The following is a 26084-nucleotide window of genomic DNA, read 5'->3' on the forward strand; positions in this document are numbered from 1 at the left end:
GATAATTGTACAGCACAATGCCTCATTTCTGATATTTCTTTACATTTTTGACAAAATTGATTTTTTTTTTCCAGAAATAAATTGGGGCTGTCATTAACAATTTCATGTCTTTTTTTATTCCAATATATTTAAAAATGGAACATTCCAACCTCGTGACGAAGTTGCTGAATATTTGTGCATTGTAGCTACTGCCTGCTCAGAGTTGAATTACATTTGCTCTGAATGTGAAAGAACCAAAAAATCCAGTTCTGGAAGTCAGAGTGCTCTAATTACAATCAACAGAAGTTTATCCGTGATGTGAAATCTAACACTACACAAATTTGATATATTAGAGTTACTTCTGCTCACTTTAATTGGTCTCTTTGTTGACAGTATTAGCAAATAGAGTTCCACAACCATTAGAGCAGCAGCAAATCTTTTTTTCTATATCGAGCTTGGTAACAGTGAAGACAGATTGTTGAATCCACTACCTCTCCTTTGCTTTAATGGAGATTGGTGAATAGAAAACTTACTTCGTTGCCTGTTGGTATGGCTAAAATCGCAGAAATGTCCAACCCAGCAATTACATTGCTTTTTTTCATAGATGGACGGTGAAGTCATTACAAGCCATCACCAAAACACTGGCACTTATTTATGGGATGTTGTCTAGGCCAGAATTTATGACCCATCCCCTTGTTGCCCTTCAGAAGGTAATGGCGAGCTGCCTTCTTGAACTGTTGCAGTCCACTTACTACAGGTAGACCCACAAAGCTGTTGGGGAGGGAACTGCAAATTTTTCCTGCAGCAACATGGAAGAAATGGTGATATGTTTACAAATCAGGATAGTGAATAGCTTGGAGGGGAAATTGCACAGGGTGGTAGTCCCATTTATCTGCTGCCACTGTCCTTCTAAATGGTAATGGCCATGGATTCGGAAGGTGCAATGTAAGGAACCTTGGTGAATTTCTGCACCTTACAGATATACACGCTGCTGCTACCCTGCATTAGTGGTGGAGTGAGTGAAAACTTGTGGATGCGATGCCAATAAAGTGGGCTGCTTTTCATAGAATCCATACAGTGCAGGAAGAGGCTATTTGGCCCATCAAGTCTGCACTGACCACCCCCACCCTATTCCTGTAACACTGCATTTACTATAACTAATGCACCTAGCCTATACATCCTTGAACACTATAGGGCAATTAGTACATTATTGGACTGTGGAAGGGAATTGGAGAACCTATGCAGACACACGGAGAATGTGTAAACTCTACGCTGTCACCCAAGTCTAGAATCAAACCCTGGTCCCTAGTACAGCTAACCATGGAGACACCATCGATGATGTCATGTTTATAGTGTTATTGGAGTTGTTCTCAATCAGGCAAAGGGAAATCTTTACATTCCTAATATATACCACTAATGGACAGGCTTTCAGGAGTCGGGAGGTGAGATACTCAGTGAAGGACACCTAACCTCTAGCCTGCTTTGTAGCCATTGTCTTTATATGGCTAGTCCAGTTCAGTTTTTGGTCAATGGTAAGCACACCCCCATCACCATGATGCTGAAAGTGGGGGGAATTCAACAATGGCAATGCCACTGAATGTCATGGGGCAGTGGTTATGCGCTTTCTTGTTTGAGAAAGGTATTGTCTGGCACCTGTGACAAGTGTTGCATGCTAATTATCAGTGCACACCTGGACATCACCCAGGACTTGGTGCATTTGGACATGGACTAGTTCAGTATGAGTGCTAAATATTGTGCAGTCATCACCAAACATCCCACTTCTGACCCTATGATATAGGAGAAGTCATTGATAAAGCAGCTAAAGATGGTTCAGCCTCAGGCACCACTTTGCACTCTGGAGATGTCATGAAGGTGAGATGGTAAGTAATGCAAATTAAATTATACTTATCATAAGACCACTTGTCAAAATATAGAAATATTTATTCACAATTATCAAGAGGAGTGGATGGAATTGAAATGACCTTCAAAACACAGGTTTTTAACTAACTGATTCAATTGTGGTAACTCATTGGTGTCCATCACCACACTTTAAAAACATTCCGTTCTCTACCTAACTGCTGGATAGTCAAGATGATCATTGACTAGATAGTTGAATCCTCAGTTCCTGGCACAGTTGGCACTCCCAGAAAATTGTAGGCCTGCCACAATTTTTCCAAACTTTAATTAATGAATTTAAACTGAACCAAGATATCCCATCATAGCTAGTACAGTAACAGTGACCATACTTGAAAATGGTAGACAACCAGATTATTAAAAACCCATCTGGTTCATTATTGTCCTTTGGGGAAAGGAAATTGTTCTTCTTTCAGCCTTGTGATGTCTCCAGACCCTATTAGCATATGATGGACTCTTAAATGGTCAAATAAACCACTGTACTTCAGGCCAGTATTTACTGCCAATCTCCAATGGACACATTGCATGAATTAATTGAATAGAACAGGAAGATTAGTAACAATGATTTTTGTGGAAAATGAGTAATTGCTTCATAAAAATTAGATTATACGTTCTTTCATTCTTACATAGTTTATTCAGATAAATTATGTCTGGCATAGGATGTGTGCATGTAATTATAACATTGCAATTGTATTAATGGAAGATATTTCTCCAATAGTTATTGCAGATTTAATTTATATAACAGTCTGATTTCCCAACATGAAAGTCCAGCTGTTTGTACCATATGGTCAAGAATTTATTTTTTGCTACAATCTGTAGCCAAACTACACCTACCAAATCCAGCAACAGCATCTAGGCTTTATCTTCTGATTCAATAAACCCTGTGTACTTGCTTGTGTCAATACAACAAATACTAGATGAGAATTAGTTGCATCAGACATTTATTTAAAACAGGTTTAAATTCAAAATCAAAATACCTAGCCATCTTTACAAAGTTGTTTTGTCATGCACAGCATTTCAGTCGAAGATAGTATAGGAGCATTTGTCAGACCTATTACTTCCCATTCAACGATCTCCATCACTCAAGGATATTGAACACTGAAGAAAAGACTATTTCCAATAACTTTCTGAAAGGTCAGTTTCAATATCAGCCTTTTGAATTCTGTTGCACATCATTTATACAAGCACATCCTTGGGCTTTGATACATGCACATATAGGCATCACAAAAAAGTCTCTTTGCAAATCCATCAAGCTGCTTCAGGTCTGTATAAGCCAGAATGTCCTCTGACATCAGCAGGTAATCACCTATTTGTGGACAATCTGTTATCTCTGGAATATTCTCATCACCTAGAGTAAGGATAACAGGTTGGTCAGTGAAATGAGACAGGCATCAATCTATGCCTAAAGAAAATGTAGACTGTACCATATAAAGATGTTTGGTAAATGGAGTACAAAATTGTGGATTTAAATATATAACGTATTATATAAAAGACACACTTCCTTACTTCAGTGTAAACAGAAAGCAGACTGGAGAACAAATAACGCAAATTTCAAAGCACCAACAGAACAAATAGAATTTCTGTGCTCAAAGAGCAACCTAAGTAATTTACAGAGCAGAAACATTTAATACAGAATCTTCAGTGAGTCAAATGACTTCGGGTTTAACAAATCAAAATAAAAAAATTAATTTATAGTCTTGAGACATTATAAAGAGGCATAGAGAGGTACAGCACAGAAACAAACCCTTTGGTCTAACTGGTCTATGCCAACCAGATGTCCTAACCTAATCTAGTCCCATCTGCCAGCACTTGGCCCATATCCCTCTAAACCCTTCCTATTCATATACGCACCTAGATGCTTTTTAAATGTTGCAATTGTACCAGACTGCACCACTTCCTCTGGTAGTGCATTCCATACATGCACCACCCTTTGTGTGAAAACATTGCCTCTTAGGTCCCTTTTATGTCTTTCCCCTCTCACCCTAAACCTATGCTCTCTAGTTTGAATTTACCCACCCCAGGGAAAAGACTTTGTCTATTTATCCTATCAATGCCCCTCATGATTTTATAAACCTCCAAAGGTGACCCCCTCAGCCTCCAATGCTCCAGGGAAAACAGCCCCAGCCTATTCAGCCTCTCCCTATAGCTCAAACCCACCAAACTTGGCAACGTCCTTGAATATCCTTTTTGAACCCTATCAAATTTCACAACATCTTTCTTATAGAAAGGAAACCAGAAGTGCACACAATATTCCAAAAGTGGCCTAACCAATGTCCTGTACAGTTGCAATATGACCTCTGAACTCCTTGACTGAATGCTCTAATCAATAAAGAAAGGCATACCAAATGCCTTCTTCACTATCCTATCTACAGGAGACTCCACTTTCGAGGAACTACAGACCTGCACTCCAAGGTCTCTTTGTTCAGCAACATTCCCCAGGACCCTACCATGAAGTGTATAAGTCATGCTCTGATTTGCCTTTCTAAAATGCAGCACCTTGCATTTATTAAATTAAATTCCCACTGGCCCATCTGATGTTGGGCTAACCTTTGCTGTCCACTATGCCTACAATTTCAGTGACATCTGCAAACTTACTAACTATACCAATGTTCACATCCAAATCATTTACATAAATGATGAAATGTAGCGGACCCAGCACCGATCCTTGTGACACTCCATTTGGTCACAGGCCTCCAAGCTGAAAAACAACCCTCCATCATCATCCTCCCTCTCCTACCTTCGAGCTAGTTCTGTATCCTAATGGCTAGTTCTCCCTTTATTCCATGAGATCTAACCTTGCTAACCAGTCTCCAATGAGGAACACTTGTTGAATGCCTTACTGAAGTCCACATAGATTACATTCACTGCTCTACCCTCATCAATCCTCTTCATTACTTATCTAAAATACTCAATCAAGTTTGTAAGACATGATTTCCACGCACAAAGCCATGTTGACTATCCCTGATTAGTCCTTGCCTTTCCAAATACATGTACATCCTGTCCCTCAGGATTCACTCCAACAACTTGCCCACTACCAACGTCAGGTTTACCGGTCTGTAGTTCCCTGGCTTTTCCTTACCGCCCTTCTTAAACAGTGGCACCACATTAGCCAACCTTCAGTCTTCTGGCACCTCACCTCTGACTATCGATGATACAAATATCTCAGCAAGAGGCCCAGCAATCACTTCCCTAACTTCCCACAGAGTTCTAGGACACACATGATCAGGTCCTGGGGATTTACACACTTCTATGCATTTCAAGATATCCAGCATTTCCTCCTCTGTAATATGAACATTTTTCAAAACGTCACCATCTATTTCCACACATTCTATATCTTCCATGTCCTTCTCCACAGTAAACACTGATTTAAATACTCATTTAGTAATTCCATCTCCTGCAGCTCCACACATAGGCTGCCTTGCTGATCTTTGAGGGGTCCTATTCTCTCCCTAATTACCCTTTTCTCTATGTTTTTATAAAATCCCTCTGAATTCTCCTTAACTCTATTTGCCAAAGCTATCTCATGTCCCCTTTTTACCTTCCTGATTTCTCTCAAGTATAGTCCCACTGCCTCCAAACTCTAAGGATTTAGAATTAAAAATGACTGCTTTTTGAAATTCAAGGAACTGCACTATAACTTTGCACACAAAGGTTCCATGATTAATTAATGTACGGTGGTGGTAGTCGAGGGATAAATGTCGGTCAGGAAACAGGAGAATTATTTGATCTTCTCTGAATAGTGCTCTGAGTTTTCCAGAGTCCATAGTGCTACCTAAGGACAGGTAATACTATGTGCAGACAGATGATACCTCCATTTAATGCCCCAATTAAAATATGTCACTTTCAATAACACCATAATCCCCTGATATTGTATCCTGGGGTTTGAACTTGAACCAACATGCTATGATTCAGAGATAGGTGTTATCATTAAAGCAAACTGTAATGTGCTTATCTGTTGTTCAGCAAGAAGTGGGATTCTAAGTGCGTTATCATAACATTGTTACATTACTGTCTAATATCAACTCAAAATCAATCAGCCCTTATCCTTTGAAGACGCTGGGTTGTAGGAAGTGGCGATTGCTTTATAATATATCAACTGCCCTTGCTTTCAAGTAAGTCAATCTAGTTAAGGCCAAAAGATATATTCAGGAGAATATCAGAATAAAGAAGAAACTGCTTTGTTTTAGAGGTAGTGAAGAACGTATGTACTAGGAGTAGGAGTTGTCATTCAGGCCCTTGAGCCTGCTCTGCCATTCAAAGCATCGTGGTTGATCTGTTTGCATTGCAGATTATTTTAAACATTTTTGAAAATTAAGTAATATCCATAAGTACAGATCCTGAGTCAATTTGAGATTCTGATTCGGCATGTGTCCAGGTGTCACAACAACTATTTCACTGCCAGGGGAGAATTTGATATGTCATCAAATGTACAGTCCACTTTATCAAATTAAACTGCTCATTTTTCAGTAGTTACTGAAGATGGATTAGGACAAAAGGAGAAGCTCGCAAGAAATGCTGTAAAGACTGACCTAACTACCACAATCCACAGAAGCAGCAATTCTTCATTCAGTCATCCAGCAAATTTTAACATAATACCAATATATAGAGTTCCCAATATTAGAAAACATTTAGATAATGATCACTAGAGTTGCTTCAGTACTATCACTTTTCCACTCCCCACCAAACAACACATTTTATTTCTTCCACTGGTAAGTAATTACGAAATTACATGGAGGGAAGACATGGGAAGGAAACGAAAAGGGGAATCTTCTGTAAAATCCCAATTCGTTTTGCTTTGAAAATGCAATAGGCTAAGTAGGTTAACTATGTGACATCTGTGGTTACAGTGGATGCTCATTGGAGAATCAATGAGGACTCAATGGCCTCTACCTGCACCGTAGAGATTCTATAATAGAAATTACCAATTCGGTCAGCCATACTGTCAAAGAAAAGCCATGAGTGTTTGCTGGGCCCGTATTTCACAAATGAAACATAATGGCTGGTTTCAATGCAAAGCACTGCAAACAATTCCATCCTGTGTCGTGGAAAAGGGAATCCAGCAGAAATGTCTCTTGGATATGGAAATTTTCTGAACTGGTGGTCCTTCCTCTCCTTATGGGAATGAACCTGTGGGAAATGTCATGAGAAAAGATATCAGAACAGTATTAGAACAGAAAGCATAACTAAAACAAGTTGCACACAACTATTCGCTTTCAATTTTTAAAATTCAGTATTTGTACCTGTTTATTGCAAGTGATGCAGTATTGTTTTATGGCACCAGGATGAAGTGTTGGGTCCAGAAGACACTGGGCACATTCATATTCTGCCACTTCTCCACATATAAAGCACTGTCTCAGAGCTACAAACAACCAAATGGCCATATTCTTTACACAGCCTGAAATGCATTATTAGCCATCTCAACATTTAGCACATTCACCGTCACTCCCACCCAACTCTATGTCAAGTATGTTTTGAGTTGGGGTGGACCTATACTGATAGTGGGATAGGATAACCTGTACAAAATGGGTTACAAGATCAACTGCATAATTGATTATGTCTGTGATATAAAACAAGTGACAACAAAAGTTATTTCAATCTCTACACTGCATGCAGTAGTTACGAAAAATCTGCAATGCTTTCTAACAGACGCTGCCTAATTACACCGACCATACAATATTGATACTAGCAGGTGAGTAATTACAAAATGGTATGTTTCCCGCTACTGTTCATTAATTCACTTGTACCATTTCAGGACATCAAGCAAAAGAAAATATTGCTGCCTTTTGATACCTTTTGTTCAATAACTAACATGGAGCTAATACTTACTGTTATTAAGCAAATTTGTGATATCTAGTTCCAATGAGGGAATAATCTTTGGGAACATTTTAAACTGTTTTCCAAATCGTGGCATCTGAACCAGCAGGCATGATGGGATCTGAAATAAGAAACAATGCTCAAAGTGGTGGAGGATTCTAGCAGACACTGTAACAGCTCAAGATCATACAGATTAGGCAGCAAGCAAAAACCTTGCTACACTGTCCCAATATGTCTTAACTCCCTATCGCCCACTGCACAAAACACTTCACTATCCACACCAGCCATAATGTTCTCTACTTTCCCACTACTGCCAAATTATCAGCAGTTTCCAACTAAGTGGGGGAAGTGATAAAGTATTGGAGAAATAATAACTAAAATCCTCCATATAGTAAGTCTCCATTTTGAAATAATAACTTGACTCTTAAAATGGCTAAGCTCAGTGACCATGGGAACGGAATATGAAATGCACGAATTTTGGCAAACGCTAGCATTTGTCTCTTTCTCATGACGTTTGCTATAACAAAATGGCTAGAATATAGATCGTAACCTAGATATTAATCTATAATTGACGTAAATAATGTCACATAAATGGCTTTTGTTTAACCTATGTGAAACGACACAAAGCATTAATTATCTGGTTCACATGCAGTAACACAAATAAAACCACATCAGCAGCTTGGTTTATCAATACTAAATTTATTATATTATGTAATGAGAACCTAATTAATAAAGAAACATCATATGATGAGAATTAGAGAAAATGAGATAATCACGCAGCTTAAGAGTATAAATTATGCTGCAACCTTAATAGAATTGAGATCTTTTATTAGCATATTCAGCGATATCTATGATTGATACTCTGGATTATTGACTATTGATCTCGCGCTGGATTAATTACAATAAAGTGTGTTTTTTGTAACTTGTGTGATTTGAGAATTTCTGCGTTATCAGAAAAATGGATGTGGGGTTGGGCTGTACATGTTCTCTAGACTGAACCCAGACAGTAAACGGAGAACGCTATCAATCTGTTCATAATTCAAATCAAGTCCCAGTGATTAATGTAGACCATACAATGTGAATTTGTTTTTTAAACAGTTATAAACAGAGTGTAATTCATTCTCTGTAACACCCATGACAGCATATAATAGAACTTCCTTCACAAACCATAAGAAACAACTTTTAAAGTTGAGAAACACAAGGCATGAATCATTTGCTGGTAGGCTTTTAAAAAAGTGAAAGCACTGATTATTGAGGTAAGGCTACTTTTAATTCAAATTATCTGATAATTCAAGTATTTTTTAGACCAGTGTTCTGCTACATTGCTGACTTAAATTTTGTAGATAGTTCAATGTTTTTAGTGGAAAATAAACAAATGGTCAGAAGTACATTGTATTTGGATGGAGGGGTTCTTTTAAGTTCAAATATAAGTTACTTATATATGTGGAAAAGATAAGGTCACGAGACAATACTAAAGCACATTCATCAAACTTTATCTCTGACACTGCTTTGTATTACACAGAATATCAACATCTGCAACTCCTAAAAAGATCAAGGGGTAAATAAAAAGATTTTAATAAGTTTGAAAACAGACTATAACCAACCTCCTCGAATTTTAAGTCACAAGAGAGAAAGGATCTCTCCAGAAGCAACTGCACTGTTGGTACGGTCAGTTTCTCATCTTTTTCCAGGATTATCTGATAACAGTAGCTCTCTTGAATTTTCTGGCCTGACCTGAATTGTGAGCATGAATAATAACATTACATAAATCTCTTGGGCGCAATAAATATGGCAATTATAAGGTAACCATAAAAACTACCACTAACAATTAATATGCTAAAGATTTGTAGGTGAGGATGAAATTTCCAAAACCTGAAGTAAATGTCATCATCCAAGATGGCACACCATAATAGTGCACTACAAATCACATGTGAGGACACACACAGCATAGCATACCAGGAATAGTTTCCGGTCAGGACCCAAGTCACTCAGGAAATACAAGTTGGAAAGAGAAATGAAGCTAAAAATGTCAGAATGAGTAACTGCCCAATGTGGGGTTACTGCACAGCTTCAGCAGATTTGAGAAGAAAATGTTGTTGGTTTTATAAAAATTGACATTATCACAAAAAGAAACTTTGACCAAAGTGACAATATTTCAGTATAAATTGTAGGAAATAAAAATCCAACATCTAATTTCCATACTGCTTGTACTTTCTAGTTTTTGAAAAAATGTATTTTCAAGGAAATTATAGAAATTGGGCAGAGACTGTTAGATTTCCAAACAATTTCAGTAATGGATTTATCTACTTTCATTCTCCCTTGACGTGTTAATAGTGCTTTCCTTAATATCAATATTTTATTGTACAATTTAACCACCTTATTCTCAAAATGAGTGATTATAGACTCGACACATTAACTGTTTCTCTCTCCACAGATCCTGCCAGACCACGTAAAAGAGGAACCCTAGGCTCGAAGGAAATTTAATGCAATTCCCCCTTTGTTGAAATCAAGCTGGTCTGATGTCAAGATAATTCCCTAGTGTTACGCAACAGTGATGTCTATCAAGGTAAGCAGATGCACAATTAAAAATTCTCTCAGGCAAAAAAACAGAAGCAAAATGCAGAAATTCCCCTTCACTTTCCATTTTCGAGACATTGACATAAAAGTTTGAACATACACATGGGAACTAAGGTAGAGCGAAAATATCAAACTTCTTTTTGAAAAGCAAAATCATCAGAACGGCACTACAAAAGGAGTTATTTTATTCACAAAGCTATTAAAAAGGTATCCAAGGAGAAAAACAGTACCACACATATAATACACAGAACAGAAAAGAGTTTTTTAGTATACAAGCTCATAATCTCATAATAGAGAAACCTGACACTCCACAAATGAAAAGGACAGAGATTATTTATAGCTGTAGATTTGACCTTAGTCCATCACTTAAAACCCAATTACACCTAATTCAAAATGATGTAATATTTTTCAAAGCATTTTGCACCAAAACTAGTTGTGTAGAAGAGTACGTTCTTATCATTTCATTTATTTCTACTTGTTTGCGTTGGAAGGAACTTTAGCTGTTCATCTAAAGTGGTGTAGAATTACTGACAATCTCTGGATTTCAATATCTTACTGTGGCTACAGTAAAAACCATGGACTCTAGAGGTTGCTGTAGGTTTCAGTGAAATAATGACATAATGCCGACCCATCACTACTCCCAAACCAGCTTCTCCAATTTCCCACTTGTCATGGTTGGGCAGCCATTTCTTATTTTGGAGCTATTGTCATTTGCCTCTTGTCACCAGTGATCACACTAATCCCCTGAATAAATGATAGCGAATGACAAACTGTCAATATGTGGGATCACTTTTACTGCAGCGCTAAATACAAGCAAAAGTAAAACACAAGTATTTTTGAGAGATAATAGACACCATGATAAAACAGAAAATCTGTGTACTGAATTCAGGCTTGCATTTAAGCCAGTGTCACACAGCTTGACAACAAGTGATAATAGAGGAAATGACTTAATTGCAGCAACTCATGAATTTTATGAAAAGATTGAAACATCCACTTTTAAATAGCTGTCTTTTGTGTAAAGGAACGGACAAATTTGAAGTCCCAAGTTATAATAGTTTGTTGACTAACATTCCAAATTTCCCTTCATTTTAAAGTTATTGGCTGAGATCCTTTAATGTGAGATAGTATTATTGAGTGTAACAAATAGCTACATTGACCAGTACTTCCCAAATATGGTTCGAAACCTATTCTGTGTAGCCTGAACTCAGATCAGTGGGACAATTTGAGATTTACAATTAGCCTTAGCTTCCTCAGCTAGGGAGGAAAAAAGAAAATGTATCGACTAATGAACATTAGGTACTCCAGAACTGAGGTTGATCTCTATGTGATTAGTTGTGGTAGAAATAGGGAATGACTTTTGTTGTGCAGTGGTAGTATCTCTATCTCTGCTCCAGAATGTCCAGTTTAACTCTCACCTGCCACAGGGATGTGTCATAATGTGTCTGAAAATGGTGATTTTAAAATTCCAATTGATGAATATCATGCTTCAATGAATATCATGAACTGACCACAATGATGTGGTATCAATAAGCATTTGTAATTTATGAAACTGATCCTGGCAACATTCAATATTGATAGGAACAAAGCAGAAAAAAGATTTTTCAAGCTACCTGATCTTTAACAATGGATCAACTGCCAGCACTTCATGCAGTAGGACATTGATGAATTCTTCTGGATCTAAAATTTGAAAAGTTGCACAATTTGTTTGTACTTATGTAAGCAGTGTTAGTCGGCTTAGTTTGACATAATTATAATATTTGATAAGATACGTTTAGCAGAACACTCTTGGCTGAAACTCTGAATTGTAAGGCCACGAAGTCTTAGCTTGCAAACTACAATGCACTATTACACTGGAGGTGTGTCCCTTTTAAATGAAATTCTAATTGCTAATTAAATTCCAGGCAAGATCAGTTAAAAGCATTCCATCACTTGCATGAGGTTTCATGCTTTACGCAGTCCTTTGCAAAGCTATCAAAAAAAAGTTGAAATTAATGCCAAAATGTTCATACTCTTTAACAGTCCTGAAGAAGGATTGACTTCTCCACCTCCTAATGCTGCCTGGCTTGCTGTGTTCTTCCAGCCTCCTGCTCGTCTCATTCCAGCATCTGCATTTTCTTTGTCTTTAATAATGTCCCTCAGTAACAGACTAGCTAATCTTGAGCAGCTCATCTAATCATATAAAATTTACATTAAGTTTTGAAGACATAGTGATAGTGTCAAATGGAGATACTCAGCAGCAGCAGTGTGTACTTTTTACAAGACACATTGTAGAAATTCACCAAAAGTCCTTCGATAGCACTTTCCAAATCCATGACCAGTTCCATCTCTAAGCACAACAGCAGCAGCATTTACATGGAAATACCACCACATACAAGTTCCCTTTCAAGCAACTTACCATCCATATTTCGAAATGCATCACCATACCTTCAGTGTCACTGGGTCAAAATGCTGGAATTTCCTCTCTAACGGCATTGCAGGTTGACTATAGCACATGAACTACAGCAGTTCAAGAAGGCTGCTCACTACTGCCTTCTCAAGGACAACTAGGCATGGGCAATAAATGCTAGTCTAGCCAGCAATGCCCATGAGTGAACTGAAAAAAAGTACAGAAAGTTTTTGCATTGCTGAAAAGAGATACACTTTTTGTTTCATACTTACCTGGGTAGAATCACAGATACATCTGTTCAAATCATTCTGTCCTGATGAGCGCAAGATTAAAACCTTCAAAACCCAGTCTCTTTTTTTCAGCAATACTTAAATTCTACACCACAAAGTTGCTGCATGAAGATTTGATGAGACATGGCTGGAAAATTCCAGCACTATGAAAGAGCTTATTTGATGCGCTGAAGATATAAAAGATATCTGATGTGGAGAAACATTATAATAAATAGAAGATGAAGTATGGAAATTAGCTTATTTTGTATAACTAAGCATCAAACCACTAAAATCTCAAATCAATATAAAATCATATAAGGTTGCTAGGTCTGGATAAGTTTAGGAGAGAGAGGGCATGCAAATGAAGAGGGAAGAAAGGACAAATTCATACATTTTGGGCTAATTCAACTTCAACAGAACATTACTTATGCAAGAAAAAAAGCAATTACCCTTTTCTGCCGAAGTAAACGTGTCACATCCTAATAGTTTCCTTAATTTTGTCACTTTATCTGCATTCACAACTCCAGTCCTAGGATCAAAGGATTTGTTGGTTAATCCTTGGCATCTTGAACACTTAATTAAAAATCCGGATCCTAGGTTACAGAGAAAATTACAAAGTGCAATATTTCAGAACACTTCTACACTAATAATTTCCTTGCTCCCTTTTTGTCACCAAGGCAGCATCTCATGTTGGGTTAAAATTCTGTACGTTCAGAGAGATTTCTAGCAACTCATTGAAGTGGTCACTCTTCAAACTTAAGTGTAGAGAATATTAGACGGTCTGTATATCAGCTAGAAATGGTATTATACTGGGATTTTTTTGTTATCAGTTTAAATAAGTTAAACTATGTTCTTGAAGGGATTTTGGTTTAATTTATAGTGTGTTAGCTTACAGGCACATTCTGTTTCTGATCAGTTAACCCCCAGAATTTCACCAGAATGTCCTGATGTTAAAAGCCTGCAGACACTATACAACAGCTGGTTGAGAATTTCTTTGTCTGATGAGCAGCAGGATTGATGGAAGACTCATTAATTCACTCATGTTCCATGCTAAAAATGAACCAAATGATTGGTTTTCAATGAGCCCTACTTCATCAGACTGCTGTTTAGTCTGCTCATGAGAAAGATGGGAGAGGGTATAAATAAGCATGTGAGAAATCACAGAACCCAGTATAAACAACAGTTGATCTATTGTTACAATCTCTACTCCATATCTAACCAGATACTGTGCCGAGTAAACGTTCTCTGGATGTTAAGAAATGCTATGTCCACTTATCGGAATAGATTTGTGATTCGTAACCTAAAAGGATATCAATGGTAGTATTGTGAAATCGTAACAATGCTGTTTTCAGATCTCTGAACAAATGCATGCTCAGTATAAGTAACCATGATTAAATGGAAGGAAATCCTTATAGGGTTGTTGAGGCCTAATCTACTGCCTCTAATACTACACTGAGGTCAATGAACTGAGAATTCACTTGGGGACTTTGCTGCTCTCGTGGCTCAGCTGCTCACCATCAGAGGTAGCACAAGATGTAATCGGTGGTGATTCCTACCAGAACATTAAAAGTAATAAAAATATAAAAACTGTAGAAAGCTTTAAATTGTCAGGTACACATTTGCAAACACTATCCTCACTCACTTGCGTAGTGGGTTGACTATGTCCTCCCTCAGTACATGTTGAATTTTCTCACTGTGTCCTCCAGGCATGTGAAGTATGCTATCCACCACTGAAGTGAATGCGAACAAGCTGGAAAAGCATTATTTTAAATAATGAATTCAATGGAACAAGAAACAATCAGATCTGATTCAATAGATGTTATTATACACAATCAGAATTGTTATCAGTGTAAGGAATGAGTTTACTAAACAGTAAAAAAAAAAGAAAAAAGTCTTACATCTTACATGATTCCAACAGTTAGGTTGGATGTGGGAGTGCCAGTAGAGGACCTGACGAAGGAGCAGCGCTCCAAAAGCTTACTATTTTAAATAAACCTGTAGGACCATAACCTGGTGTCATGTGACCCGTGACTTTGCAACAGTTAGGTACCACAGGAGAGTGAGGAAGTGGTTAGGACTGACAGGGGAGTGGATTAGGTTGTCAAGGAGAGAACAGTCCTACAGAATGCTGACAACTCGAGAGGATGAAGTGTTTGGTGGTGCATCCTAGATATGGCAGTAATAGTCAAGGTCAACTGGCAGGATAGAAAACAAGGACCAGGGGAATCCTACCATAGTTCAGAGGAAGGGCTAGGGGAAGAGGACAGAAATGGGAGTAACAGGTCAGACATGCCTGAAGTTCTGTAGTAGTACCCATTAAGGGCCCACATATTATTCTATGGGAGGTCTTGTGGCCCAGTGGGTAACATCTCTGCCTCAGAGCCAAAACACCCCAGGTTCAAGTCCCACACAGGACTTAACGGTCAAGGATGGTGCACTCAAAAAACAACCAAACAGGGTTAGTACCAACCTGTAAATCCTTCTACCATATGTTAATGGCAGGCAACCAGAACGGGACAGAGTCTAATCAGTCATGTGATGGGAGTAGTGGTAACTCTAGGATCACTCACTCAGACCTTTTGAGTATATACGTCGGGATGTCATGCAGAGATTGATCAGGATGTTAGTAGAGTACTATGTACAGTTCTAGTTACCCTGCTATAGGAAGGATATTATTAAATCGGAGAAGGTTCAGAAAAGATTTAACAGAATGTTGTGGGAATGAAGGGTTTGAGTTTTAAAGACAGGTTGTGATATTTTTCATTGGAGCGGAGAAGGTTGAGGGGTGACCTTGTAGAAGTTTATAAAATCATGAAGGGCATAGTTAAGATGAATAGCAAGGTTCTTTTCCTTAGGGTGGGAGAGTTCAAAACCAGGGATTATATTTTTAAGATGACAGGAGAAAGATCTAAAAAGGCAGGCAACTTTTTATTTTTTACAGAGTGGTTCGTATTTGGAATGAACTGCCAAAGGAAGTGGTGGATGCAGGTACAATTGCAACATTTAAAAGACATTTGGATAAGTACATTATTAGGAAAATTTTGGAGGGATATGGGCCAAATGTAGGCAAACAGCACTAGTTTGGTTTGGGAACATGGTCAACATGACTATTTGGACCAAAGTGTCTATTTCCATGCTGTGAGACTCCATACATAATTCAAGGTTAGAATGTGTGTGAAAGAGTGTATGTTGTCACAGGAGTCTGTACTTCTTGAGGGTCTGGTGGTCCACTATACCTGGTACAAATCAGAAACTAGAGTTTATATTCCTTATGCTGGATGCATTCAGCATGCAAGCAACCCCGTCCCAAGAACAGCAAAATCCTCCCAATTGATTGAAAACTAGAAAAAAAAAATCAACCAAACCTAAAAATTGTGGAGTCCAAATAGCAAGAATTGTGGTGTCCCTGAATCCCTTTCATTCTTCCTTTCATCAACTGCAGTACTTCATTTTCTCGCACTGGAGGAACATCCTCTTGTATGGTCAGGTTATCTTGAATTGTCTTCACTTGGAATTGAAACAGACTAAATTAATCCTTTCAATAGTGACAAAAATCTGCATTGTATCCTAATGATCTCAGCAATCCTGGACCCACCTCCATAACCAGAAACCCCAGCCGAAAAAAAATTAAAATCGCAGTCACTAATTTATTTGGTTTACAACACAAAAACCTACAAAATCTAATCCTGAAGTTCCAATGACTAGAGTGAATGACTGAGCTATGAATTCATACGAACAATCCTCATTCTTTGCTCTGTACTCAACCCAGTTATAAAAAAAAACAGGTCACCCACAGCACATCATTAGGACACCTCTACTTCATCAGACAATCCACATCAAACAAAAGGCCACAAACCATTAATGAACAAGAGTCCAAGAAACGACTCCAAGCTTCCTAAGGAAAGCAATCTGCCACCTCATCTTTGGCAGTTAACTAATCAGTCCACAAATCAGAGGTTATTTTCCTGCCTTATAAATATTTCTAAACCACTTCAATCATTTGATAAGTATGAAAGCTATTAATTATCTTCTCTACAAAGATGAAGAAAAGCAGCTTCACTGACTTTGCACCAATTAGTGCAATCTATTTTTCTGTCCATTGCCACCCCAAGGGCATTTCATACTCCCAGGTATGAAATCTGAAATAGTTAATAGAAGGCACACAGTGACTTGGGAATTACTTCAATTTTTACACCATGTCTCTCCTTGAACATGGCTTAGCTTGGGAACACAAACTGTAGAAGCACTAAAATTGTCAACCCACAACTCTTGAGATAGTAAATTAAAGCACAACACTGCGAATGCTTGAGACTTAAAATAAAGACAGAAAGAGCTGGAGAAACTCAGCAGGTACGTCAGCATCTACAGAGGAAGAAGCAAAGTTACTGTTTTGAGTCTTATGAGTCTTCAGAAGTCAACATGGCTGGAAAATGATGATATTTACATCGATGACTAAGGGGGAGGGGTAGCAGATGGTGAAGTGTCCAGAGCAAAACAAAAAGGAAATGCCACTGGTAAGGGAGAGAAGTTGATGCAAAGGGAACCCAGTGTTGAGTCCTGATGGCGGTAAACTGCTTAGGTAGAAAAGTAACTGATGTTTGGGTTCCACCAGAACACTGCAGCAGGGCTGGGACCTTGACCTCCTCCATCGCCAGACCATGGCAACATGCGCCTGGAAGAAGATCTCTACAAAGATCAACTGTGCTTAAATTCATTCAAGGGCAGAAGTAACAGTGTATGAATCCTGGGTCACAATCTTATTAAGCTTCAGCCATATACCAGTAACATCAATCTGTTTATTCCACAAACATTGCCTAACCAGCTCAACATTTACAATATTTTCTGTTATCATACCTGGTTCAAACACGGAATGGAAACTTCCAGGCACTCAAGCACTTTACATAAGTTTCTCTGCTGTGGCTGCATTTCCTCTAACAGGTTTCTGATAATATATTTGTTGAACTACTTCAGTAATAGATGTATTATTCTTCTCCCAGAAAAGGTACTACTGCATTCCAATTTACTCCACAGGCCCTGCAGTTTTGACAGCCCCACTTCCACTAGGTTATAATTCTTTACTTAAATACCCAAAAGCGTTACGGTGGAAATGATGGTTTTACCTGGTGTGGGAACTGGACTGCTGACTATCTCCCTCAGTAAGTTTGATGAAAAGCGTGCGTCAGGTTTACAGTTCCTTAATGGTATAAAAGTTGCTTTGTTCTGTTCACAACAAAAATAACGATTTTTTTCAAAAGTTCCATCACTCGCATCTTTTAGTTCATAGTCCTATATAATGAGACACACAAAACATTACCTGCCAGTGTTATAAAATTGTGCTTTCTTTCCAGTCTTGACCCTTCTCTCCCTGGGGTGTCATGTCCCATTTAATTTTACATCCCCATTTAACAAATATCATAAATCTATCCAGCAACGACCAGGAAAAACCAAGAAACAGGTTATTCCAGTTGCTAGAAGGTACATCAGGATGGCCCACTCAGATGAAACTCTGGAAATAAACATTTCTTCTGCTCAAAATCTCCCCACAGCACAATGGTTAGGAAATCAAACATCCAATTCATTATCAGGTGACACCTAAATTTAAAGTAACATCCTAAATGCATAATTAATAAGAACTTGCCAGAAGTCTAATCATTTAAACCAGAATGTAGAATACTTAGGAAGGACAGGATAAATTTAGTATTTAAAGCAATTTTATCTCACCAGGGAGAAAACATTTTGTCGAGAAAGATTACACTCTAATGTGGACTACAACGATGGTCTCAACAGCTCTGTATTTACATATGTTAATTCCTAGAGTCAACGACAACAAACTGTAATTGCTCGAAAAGCTCAGCAGGTCTGGCAGCATCAGTGGAGTGAAATCAGAGTTAACATTTTGGTCACTCAACCCGAAATCATAACTCTGATTTCTCTCCACTGATGCTGCCAGACTTGCTGAGCTTTTCCAGCGATTTCTGTTTTTGTTTCTGATTTACAGTTCTTCCGGTTTTTAACAACAAAATAGTACTGTGCATTATTTTGAATTAGGATGGCTGGGCATGGGGATTTTCTCAAGAGGGTAGATTGAATAGGTTGGGCTTGTTCTCGCTGGAGTTTAGAAGAATGAGAAGAGACTTTATTGAAACGTACAAGATTCTTATGCAGCTTGACAAGATGTGGAAAGGTTGCTTCTTCTTGTTGGAGGGTCCGGGATCAGAGACCATAATCTCAAATAAATGTGTCACCCAGTTACGACAGCTATGCAGAGGAATTTCTTCTCTCAGGTAGTAAATGTATGGAATTCTTTATTACAGAGGTCAGTCAAGTCTAGGTCATTAAGTATATTCAAGGCTGAGATAGATAAATTCTTAATCAGAGTCGAAAAGTGTGGCACTAAAAAAGCACAGGTCAGGCAGCATCTGAGGAGCAGCAGAGTTGAAGTTTCAGGCATAAGCCCACCTGAAACGTCGACCCTCCTGCTCCTTGGATGCTGTGCTTTTCCAGTGCCACATTTTGACTCTGACCCTCCAGTATCTGTAGTCCTCACTTTCTCCTAGATTCTTAATCAGGAAAGAGTCAAGAGTTAGGTAAGAGGAAAGGTAAGAGGATTGGATCAACCATGATCTCTCACTAATGGAAGAGCAGGGTGAATGGACTTAATGGCAGACTTCTGCTCAGCCATCTTACGATCCCACAAGAGCCATACCACATTGTAAAGGAGAGGTTAGACTTCCCACATCCTCCTAAATTAATTCTGCTGCAGTGGCAATAGTCTGATTTTCAATTGATAGTAAACAAACATGAACAAAAGAAAAGAACAAGATAACCACTGCTTTCAAATACAAAGTTGCTTAACGAATTCTAATAAATCAGCACAACAGCTCATCACATGAGCAAAGATTTCACTGGATACTTAAATCTGTGGACAAACTGGGTTCTACAAAATTTCTTGTATATTATGGTGCTCCTCCCAAAGGATGTTTAATGTACAGCACAATAACTAACATCTGCATAAAAATGTTAGAGTGAAAACTTTTCCAAATTTGTTTTTCTCTGAAATAAAATGAAGAACGGTGGATGCTGGTAATCTGAAACAAAAACAGAAATTGCAGAAACTCAGCATCTGTGGAGAGAAAACAGAATTAATGTTTGGAGTCCAGACCCTTTTTCAGCAATTTCTGTTTTTGTTTCAGATTACCAAAACAGAAATTGCAGAAACTCAGCATCTGTGGAGAGAAAACAGAATTAATGTTTGGAGTCCAGACCCTTTTTCAGCAATTTCTGTTTTTGTTGTTTTTTTTTTGAGTTGGCTAGTTTGTGGATGACCAAGAAATTGGAACCACTTTTTGAGAATATCACTGGTCACTAAGTTTTTGACACCCCAATATACAATTTTTTTAAACATTCAAATTGAAAAAAGATACGTGTGCACATGATTCAGCATTCTCTAAACTCACCAACTCAATTCCTGCCCAGAGACTGTCGTGACCTTCTGGTATACCGATCCATCTGATAACTCCATAGACTATAGCATTATTAGGCAATTTCACTTCCACCATCGACTCAACCTCGAGAGCAATACTGTCACTCTCCACAAGGTTTTGACCAGGAATGGATAGGGTAGAATTGAAAGTTTTGGAACTGTGTTTAGAAATCTTTGAATGAGCTGAGGTGGAAATTTCATCCGATTTTTCTCTGCCCATTTTCCTAGGCGACAAACTAGGAGACTGACTTCCAACTGGCGACTTGTTCCAGATTTCTGTATCTAAGAAAGTAACAGGAGTGTAAAATCACTAACAATTGATTTATGTGACAGAAGATGATCACTGAGATTATATAAAATACATCCTCATATCAACAGTATTCTGACTTTAACTATCGTGAGTTTGGAGAATACATTTCTCTACCCATACTTCTTGAAGGTAAGAGTCAGGCATGGGAAGATAGTCTCTTCCCATTTTAGACTCCATACCTGAGGAATTTACACAAAAACATCATGTGCATTAAAGGAAAGTTGCCATGGACCAAACTCAATGTTAGCAACTGAAAATCAACTTCAATACAAATAATGTCAGTTTAAAAAAAAGTTGGAGCCAGATATCTGTCAATTGGACTGGGGTAAATGCAGCCCACAATGATGCAAGCCGTTAGAATCAGTAGGATATGGTTCACCTACATAGTTGTGGGCACATGCTCACAGCATTAGTCCATAATTCTGCCACATATCTATTATTCCATTCTGATAAATAATAAAGAACTCAAGATTTATATAGCACCTTTCACAATCTTATGCTTTATAGCCAAATTAGAAACTGTTTGACGTATATTAACTATTACGTTGTACAGGGAGAAAATGAGGACTGCAGATGCTGGAGATCAGAGTCGAGGGCGTGGTGGTGAAAAAACACAGCAGGTCAGGCAGCAGCCGAGGAGCAGCATAATCGACATTTTGGGCAAAAGCCCTTCATCAGGAATGAGGCTGTGAGCCGAGGGGTGGAGAGATAAATGGGAGGGGGATGGTAACTGAGAGTGCGATAGGTGGATGGAGGTGGGGGTAATGGTGATAGGTCAGAGAGGAAGGTGGTGCGGATAGGTGAGAAGGAAGATGGATAGGTAGGACAGGTCATGAGGGCGGTGCTGATTTGGAAGTTTGGAACTGGGATAAGGTGGGAGACAGGGGAAATGGGGAAACCCACATTGATGCGTGTGGTTAGAGGGTTCTGAGGCGAAAGATGAGGCGTTCTTCATCCAAGCATCAGGTGGTTAGAGAGTGACGATGGAGGCAGCCCAGGACTTACATGTCCTTAGCGGAGTGGGAGGGAGAGTCAGGTCCATGCCCCCAACAACCCACTCTTCCCTCCCAGCACCTTTCCCGGCTCCTACAGGAATTGCAAAACCTGCACTCACCCCCCCCACCACAACTCACCTCCGACCAAGACCCAAAAGGAGCCTTCCATATCCTGCACTTCCACACTTTATTTACTGTATTCGCTGCTCCCGATGCAGTCTCCTCCACACTGGGGAGACAGGACACATCCTTGCACAGTGCTTTAGAAAACATCTCCAGGACACCCGCACCACATCCAGGACACCTGTGGCCGAACACTTCAACTCCCCATCCCACTCCACCAAGGACGTGCAGGTCCTGGACCTCCTCCAACACCAGGCCCTAACCACCCAATGCCTGGAGGAGGAATGCCTCATCTTCCGCCTCAGAACCCTCCAACCAGACAACATCGATGTGGATTTCACCAGTTTCCCCTGGCTCCCAATCTTATCCCAGTTCCAAACTTCCAACTCGGCACCGCCCTCATGACCTGTCCTAACCATCCATCTTCCTTCCCACCTATCCGCTCCATCCACCCTCCTCTCCGACCTATCACCATTTCCCCCCGCTCTCCATCCACCTATTGCACACTCAGCTACTTTTCCCTCCCAGCCCCACCCCTCTCCCATTCATCTCTCCACCCCCTCAGCTCACAGCCTCATTCCTGATGAAGGGCTTTTGCCCGAAACGTCAATTGTCCTGCTCCTCGGATACTGCCTGATCTGCTGTACTTTTCCAGCACCACTCTCTCAACTATTACATTGTACGGACAAGTTTGCACAGAAAGATCTCACAAATAACAAGGATATGAGTAGAGAACCTGTTTTAGTGATTGATTAACTGATAGATGTTTGCTGGTTTGTTGAAAGAAACTCTCACCTTTGAACAGTATTGTAGGATCTTTTACATCTAATTACAGGGGCAAGCAATTTAACATCTTATTCAAAAGATAGTATGTGCCACAGAGCAACACTCCATCTATACTGCACTGACGTATCAGTCTCAATTACTTGCACAAGTCTCTCAAGTCTGGCCTGACAAGGAGTTTAGAAAATTGAAAGTTTTTCTTCTAACTGTATTACAGGAACTTCTCTTTGAATAAATTATTGAATTGGCAATCACAAAAGCTTTCCCCTCTATCTACGTAATTTCCCAACAAAGAAAAACTGTGGATGCTGGAGATCAGATACAAAAACAGAAATTGTTGGTGAAATTCAGCAAGTCTGGCAGCATCAGTGTGCAGCATTAGAACTAATGAAGAGTTACCAGTCTCAAAACATTAACACTGCTTTCTTCCCACAGATGCTGCCAGACCTATTAAGCTGCAACTTCTGGTTTTGTTTGCACTTAATTCTCCATTTGGCTTGAGGGAAAATTATAACGAATGACAAGAGTACAAAAATCCCTATATTTTGCTTTATTTCAATGCTGAAAATAAAATGCATCCTGTATTTAGACAAGTATTCTTTCTAAATTAAAAAGTAAATGCCAATTTTAACAAGTATCAGCAGGCATGCAAGTCAAGTTGTCCTTCAAGAGGAGAAGAAACTAACAAAGATTTCATAGACATTTCACAAAAATGTAACCAGGGATAAGTTTTCAAACTGAACTCAGAGTCATCCTTGTAAAATTTAGAAGATTGCCTCTTTGTTATTAAGCATTATCACACTTTCTTGGGTGGGTTGGAACAGAGAAGGAAATTGGATTTTTTTTCATCCAGATCATCGGTTACTTAGCAATAACTTGAATGGTAGGTTTCCAAAGTTCAGAAAGAGCTAGGGATAGTCAGATAGAAACAAGTGGTCACTGTTACATGTACATTTGGCAGTGGTTTACTTTAGTTCTTTTAACAGAACTAATTTTGTATTGCATTTAGGTTTCAACATCTCTAAGCTAACAACTGTCTACTTCTCCCATGTATGTTAATACTGTCAAATAAAAAAAATTCTGAATTGCAATTTTCAAGAGTCAGAGTCATATGGAAACAGACCTTTCAGTCCAACTCGTCCATGCTGACCAAGTTTCCCAAATTAAACCAGTCCCACCTGCCTGCTTTTGGCTCATATTGGTCTAAAACTTTCCTATTCATGCACCTGTCTTTTAAATGCTGTAACTACACCTGTATCTATCACTTCTTCTGGCAGTTCATTCCACAAACAAATTGCCCACAGTTTCAGTTATAACGAAAGGTTGGATAGAAACAGGTTCTTCACTCAAGTGTAGGTGGTGAGGGGAGACCTTAGAGGTTTATAAAATTATGGGGGGGCATAGATAAGATGTATAGCAAAAGATCTTTTCTCTAGGGTTGGGCAGTTCAGAACTAGAAGGCATAATTTTAAGGTGAGAGGAGAAAGAAATTAGTTAAAAAGACTTACAATTTCTCTTGCAAATTAAGGTAATTTCCTAAACTACTCTGAAAGTTGATGTCGGTGTTTACTAAAGAGGTTCAATTTGTGATATAAACAACATTATAAAAAGAAATCCAGCAATTGAAAATACAGCATCTGGAGGCTGTAATGGTGCCTCATTCCATGCACTGTGCTGAGATGAAGCAGCTAGGAATTGTTCGAAAAAGACGGTGGTAACATGACAGCAAACTGACTGTAATCAGTATCACCCAACATTATTGGTGTCAAGCACTAAGGGTGACTCATTAGCCTGAATATTGTTTTTAAAATCTAACAAAAACTTCAGTATAGTATTATAGGGGTGAATGGATTTGAAGACACGGAGTCATGTAAAATATTTAGATATGGATGTACAATGGGAATTTCTGGTAGCTTATGAAATTGTAGTTTTTTTCCTTATTTATTTTCCCCTCAAAAAATTTAGATTTTCAAAATTGAAGCGAGAGATCTAACTGGATTTGTCCCACTATCCAAGATAGATTTTTCAGCCATGACATGCCCTCCACTTGGGACACTTTTACAAAATGCCTTGCTCTCACAAAATTAGCAATTAGCGAGTATGCATTGTGCAGAGAAAATCAACCTCATTGTGCCAACATTTGTAGGGGTACAACAGCAATCTGAATCTTCTTCACACATTGACTGCAGTACCCACTTGTCATCAATACAGAGAACTCTACATAGTTCAAATGATCTACACTATAAAAGGCAAAGGAGCACAGAATCAATGGATAAAATACAGGAAAACGTCAATAAACGTGTGTTTTTCTTACGTATTTTGCCTAAATTTACTATACTTTTAACTAAAAAGTGGATATTTGATCGTTATCAAGAACAAAAGGAAATCTTTTCTGCAATTGTAGCACTATTTTCCTTTAGGTGGTGATGGAAACTTTGCAAAACTAGGAAAGGATCGTGTTAATATTTACTGGTGTCTCTTCCCTTAAAAGAAACTGCATACCACTTCAACATGAACATGGAATTAATTTTCTACTTCTAACTTTTCCTACTCCAAGCCTAATTCCCAAAGTACATTGAAGATGATGTTGAATGGCTAACAACTGTATGGTTGCAATGGGATTCTGAACCTACCTCAGTCATGAAGTGCATTATGAAGTGTGATTAATAACATGATTATGTTTGATCTGTTTCTTTAACGAATGTAAAATGGAGCAATGAAAAAATTCACATGATCTGCCTAACAGGCTGTGTGACTTGGATACCATGGAACAGGAGGCCCAGGTCAAAACCTATGAGAACAAGGTGTAATGTCACATACCTGAAAACAAAGGATGAAGCAGATGTTCTTCTTTTTACAGATTTTCTATCTCAAAGTCTTTGAACAGAGACTGAGGAAGAAAGAAAGAAAGAAAGAGATGGCTCAGCAGTTGGGGAAAGACCGTATTGTCAATTAGCTACCAGACAGAATACTGGGAATAGCTTGTCCACCAGTTAGGGACACTGGAAGATCTGTTCCTGGTGAGCCAGAGAAAGAAAAAACAGCACTGGCTCTTATACTGACTGACAGATCAGAAATTCTGACAGGGTCAAGGAAGAGAGTCTTCAATGGTTGAGGGACTTTATGGATTCAGCAAAGCTGGGAAAAATGCACCCATTGGCAGTATTAAGTCATCAATAAAAGCTATTATTTCTGCTGCTTGGAGTACGAGTTGCTTGCTAAGTAATATTTAGTCAGGACTGATTTTTGTTTGCTACATTAGAAGTGTTAGAACAATTCTAACTTGGTGAGTGACAATTCAAATCTTTCTTTTAGAGTTATCGCTCTCTATTGGATCATAAAAACATTGCAGTACCCATCTTCAGTCAATGTAGGGAGCTTTATCACCATGATTCTTGAATGATCTATATTACAGAGGCCTGACAAAATAGCTTTTAAATCAATCGATGTG

General features: G+C 38.6%; 1 protein-coding gene and 1 long non-coding RNA gene across 4 annotated transcripts in view; one reads left to right on the plus strand and one right to left on the minus strand.

Annotated features, from left to right (window-relative positions):
- Positions 1-1789: 1789 nt before the first annotated feature.
- On the plus strand, positions 1790-25657 carry LOC122560255. Its single transcript, XR_006314711.1, has 3 exons — positions 1790-1859; positions 10142-10273; positions 25494-25657. It is a non-coding gene; the product is annotated as an uncharacterized LOC122560255 (long non-coding RNA).
- Positions 2818-26084, minus strand: part of cyldb (cylindromatosis (turban tumor syndrome), b) — a 29811-nt gene continuing 6544 nt past the window's right edge. Inside the window, exons 5-15 of one of the 3 annotated variants that reach the window (XM_043710744.1) lie at positions 20397-20704; positions 18060-18225; positions 16305-16446; positions 14582-14689; positions 13389-13468; positions 11895-11961; positions 9312-9441; positions 7720-7828; positions 7134-7252; positions 6816-7020; positions 2818-3241 (exon numbers count right to left, since the gene is read on the minus strand). In XM_043710744.1, coding sequence (XP_043566679.1) covers positions 3066-3241; positions 6816-7020; positions 7134-7252; positions 7720-7828; positions 9312-9441; positions 11895-11961; positions 13389-13468; positions 14582-14689; positions 16305-16446; positions 18060-18225; positions 20397-20704 — 1610 coding nt within the window. In that variant the 3' untranslated portion in view covers positions 2818-3065. Of the gene's footprint in view, positions 3242-6815; positions 7021-7133; positions 7253-7719; positions 7829-9311; positions 9442-11894; positions 11962-13388; positions 13469-14581; positions 14690-16304; positions 16447-18059; positions 18226-20396; positions 20705-26084 lie in introns of those variants that run through there. The other 2 variants (XM_043710745.1, XM_043710746.1) reach the window with 2 other exon arrangements.

This window comes from Chiloscyllium plagiosum, chromosome 20 (genome assembly GCF_004010195.1).
Source record: "Chiloscyllium plagiosum isolate BGI_BamShark_2017 chromosome 20, ASM401019v2, whole genome shotgun sequence".
NCBI classification, from domain to species: domain Eukaryota; kingdom Metazoa; phylum Chordata; class Chondrichthyes; order Orectolobiformes; family Hemiscylliidae; genus Chiloscyllium; species Chiloscyllium plagiosum.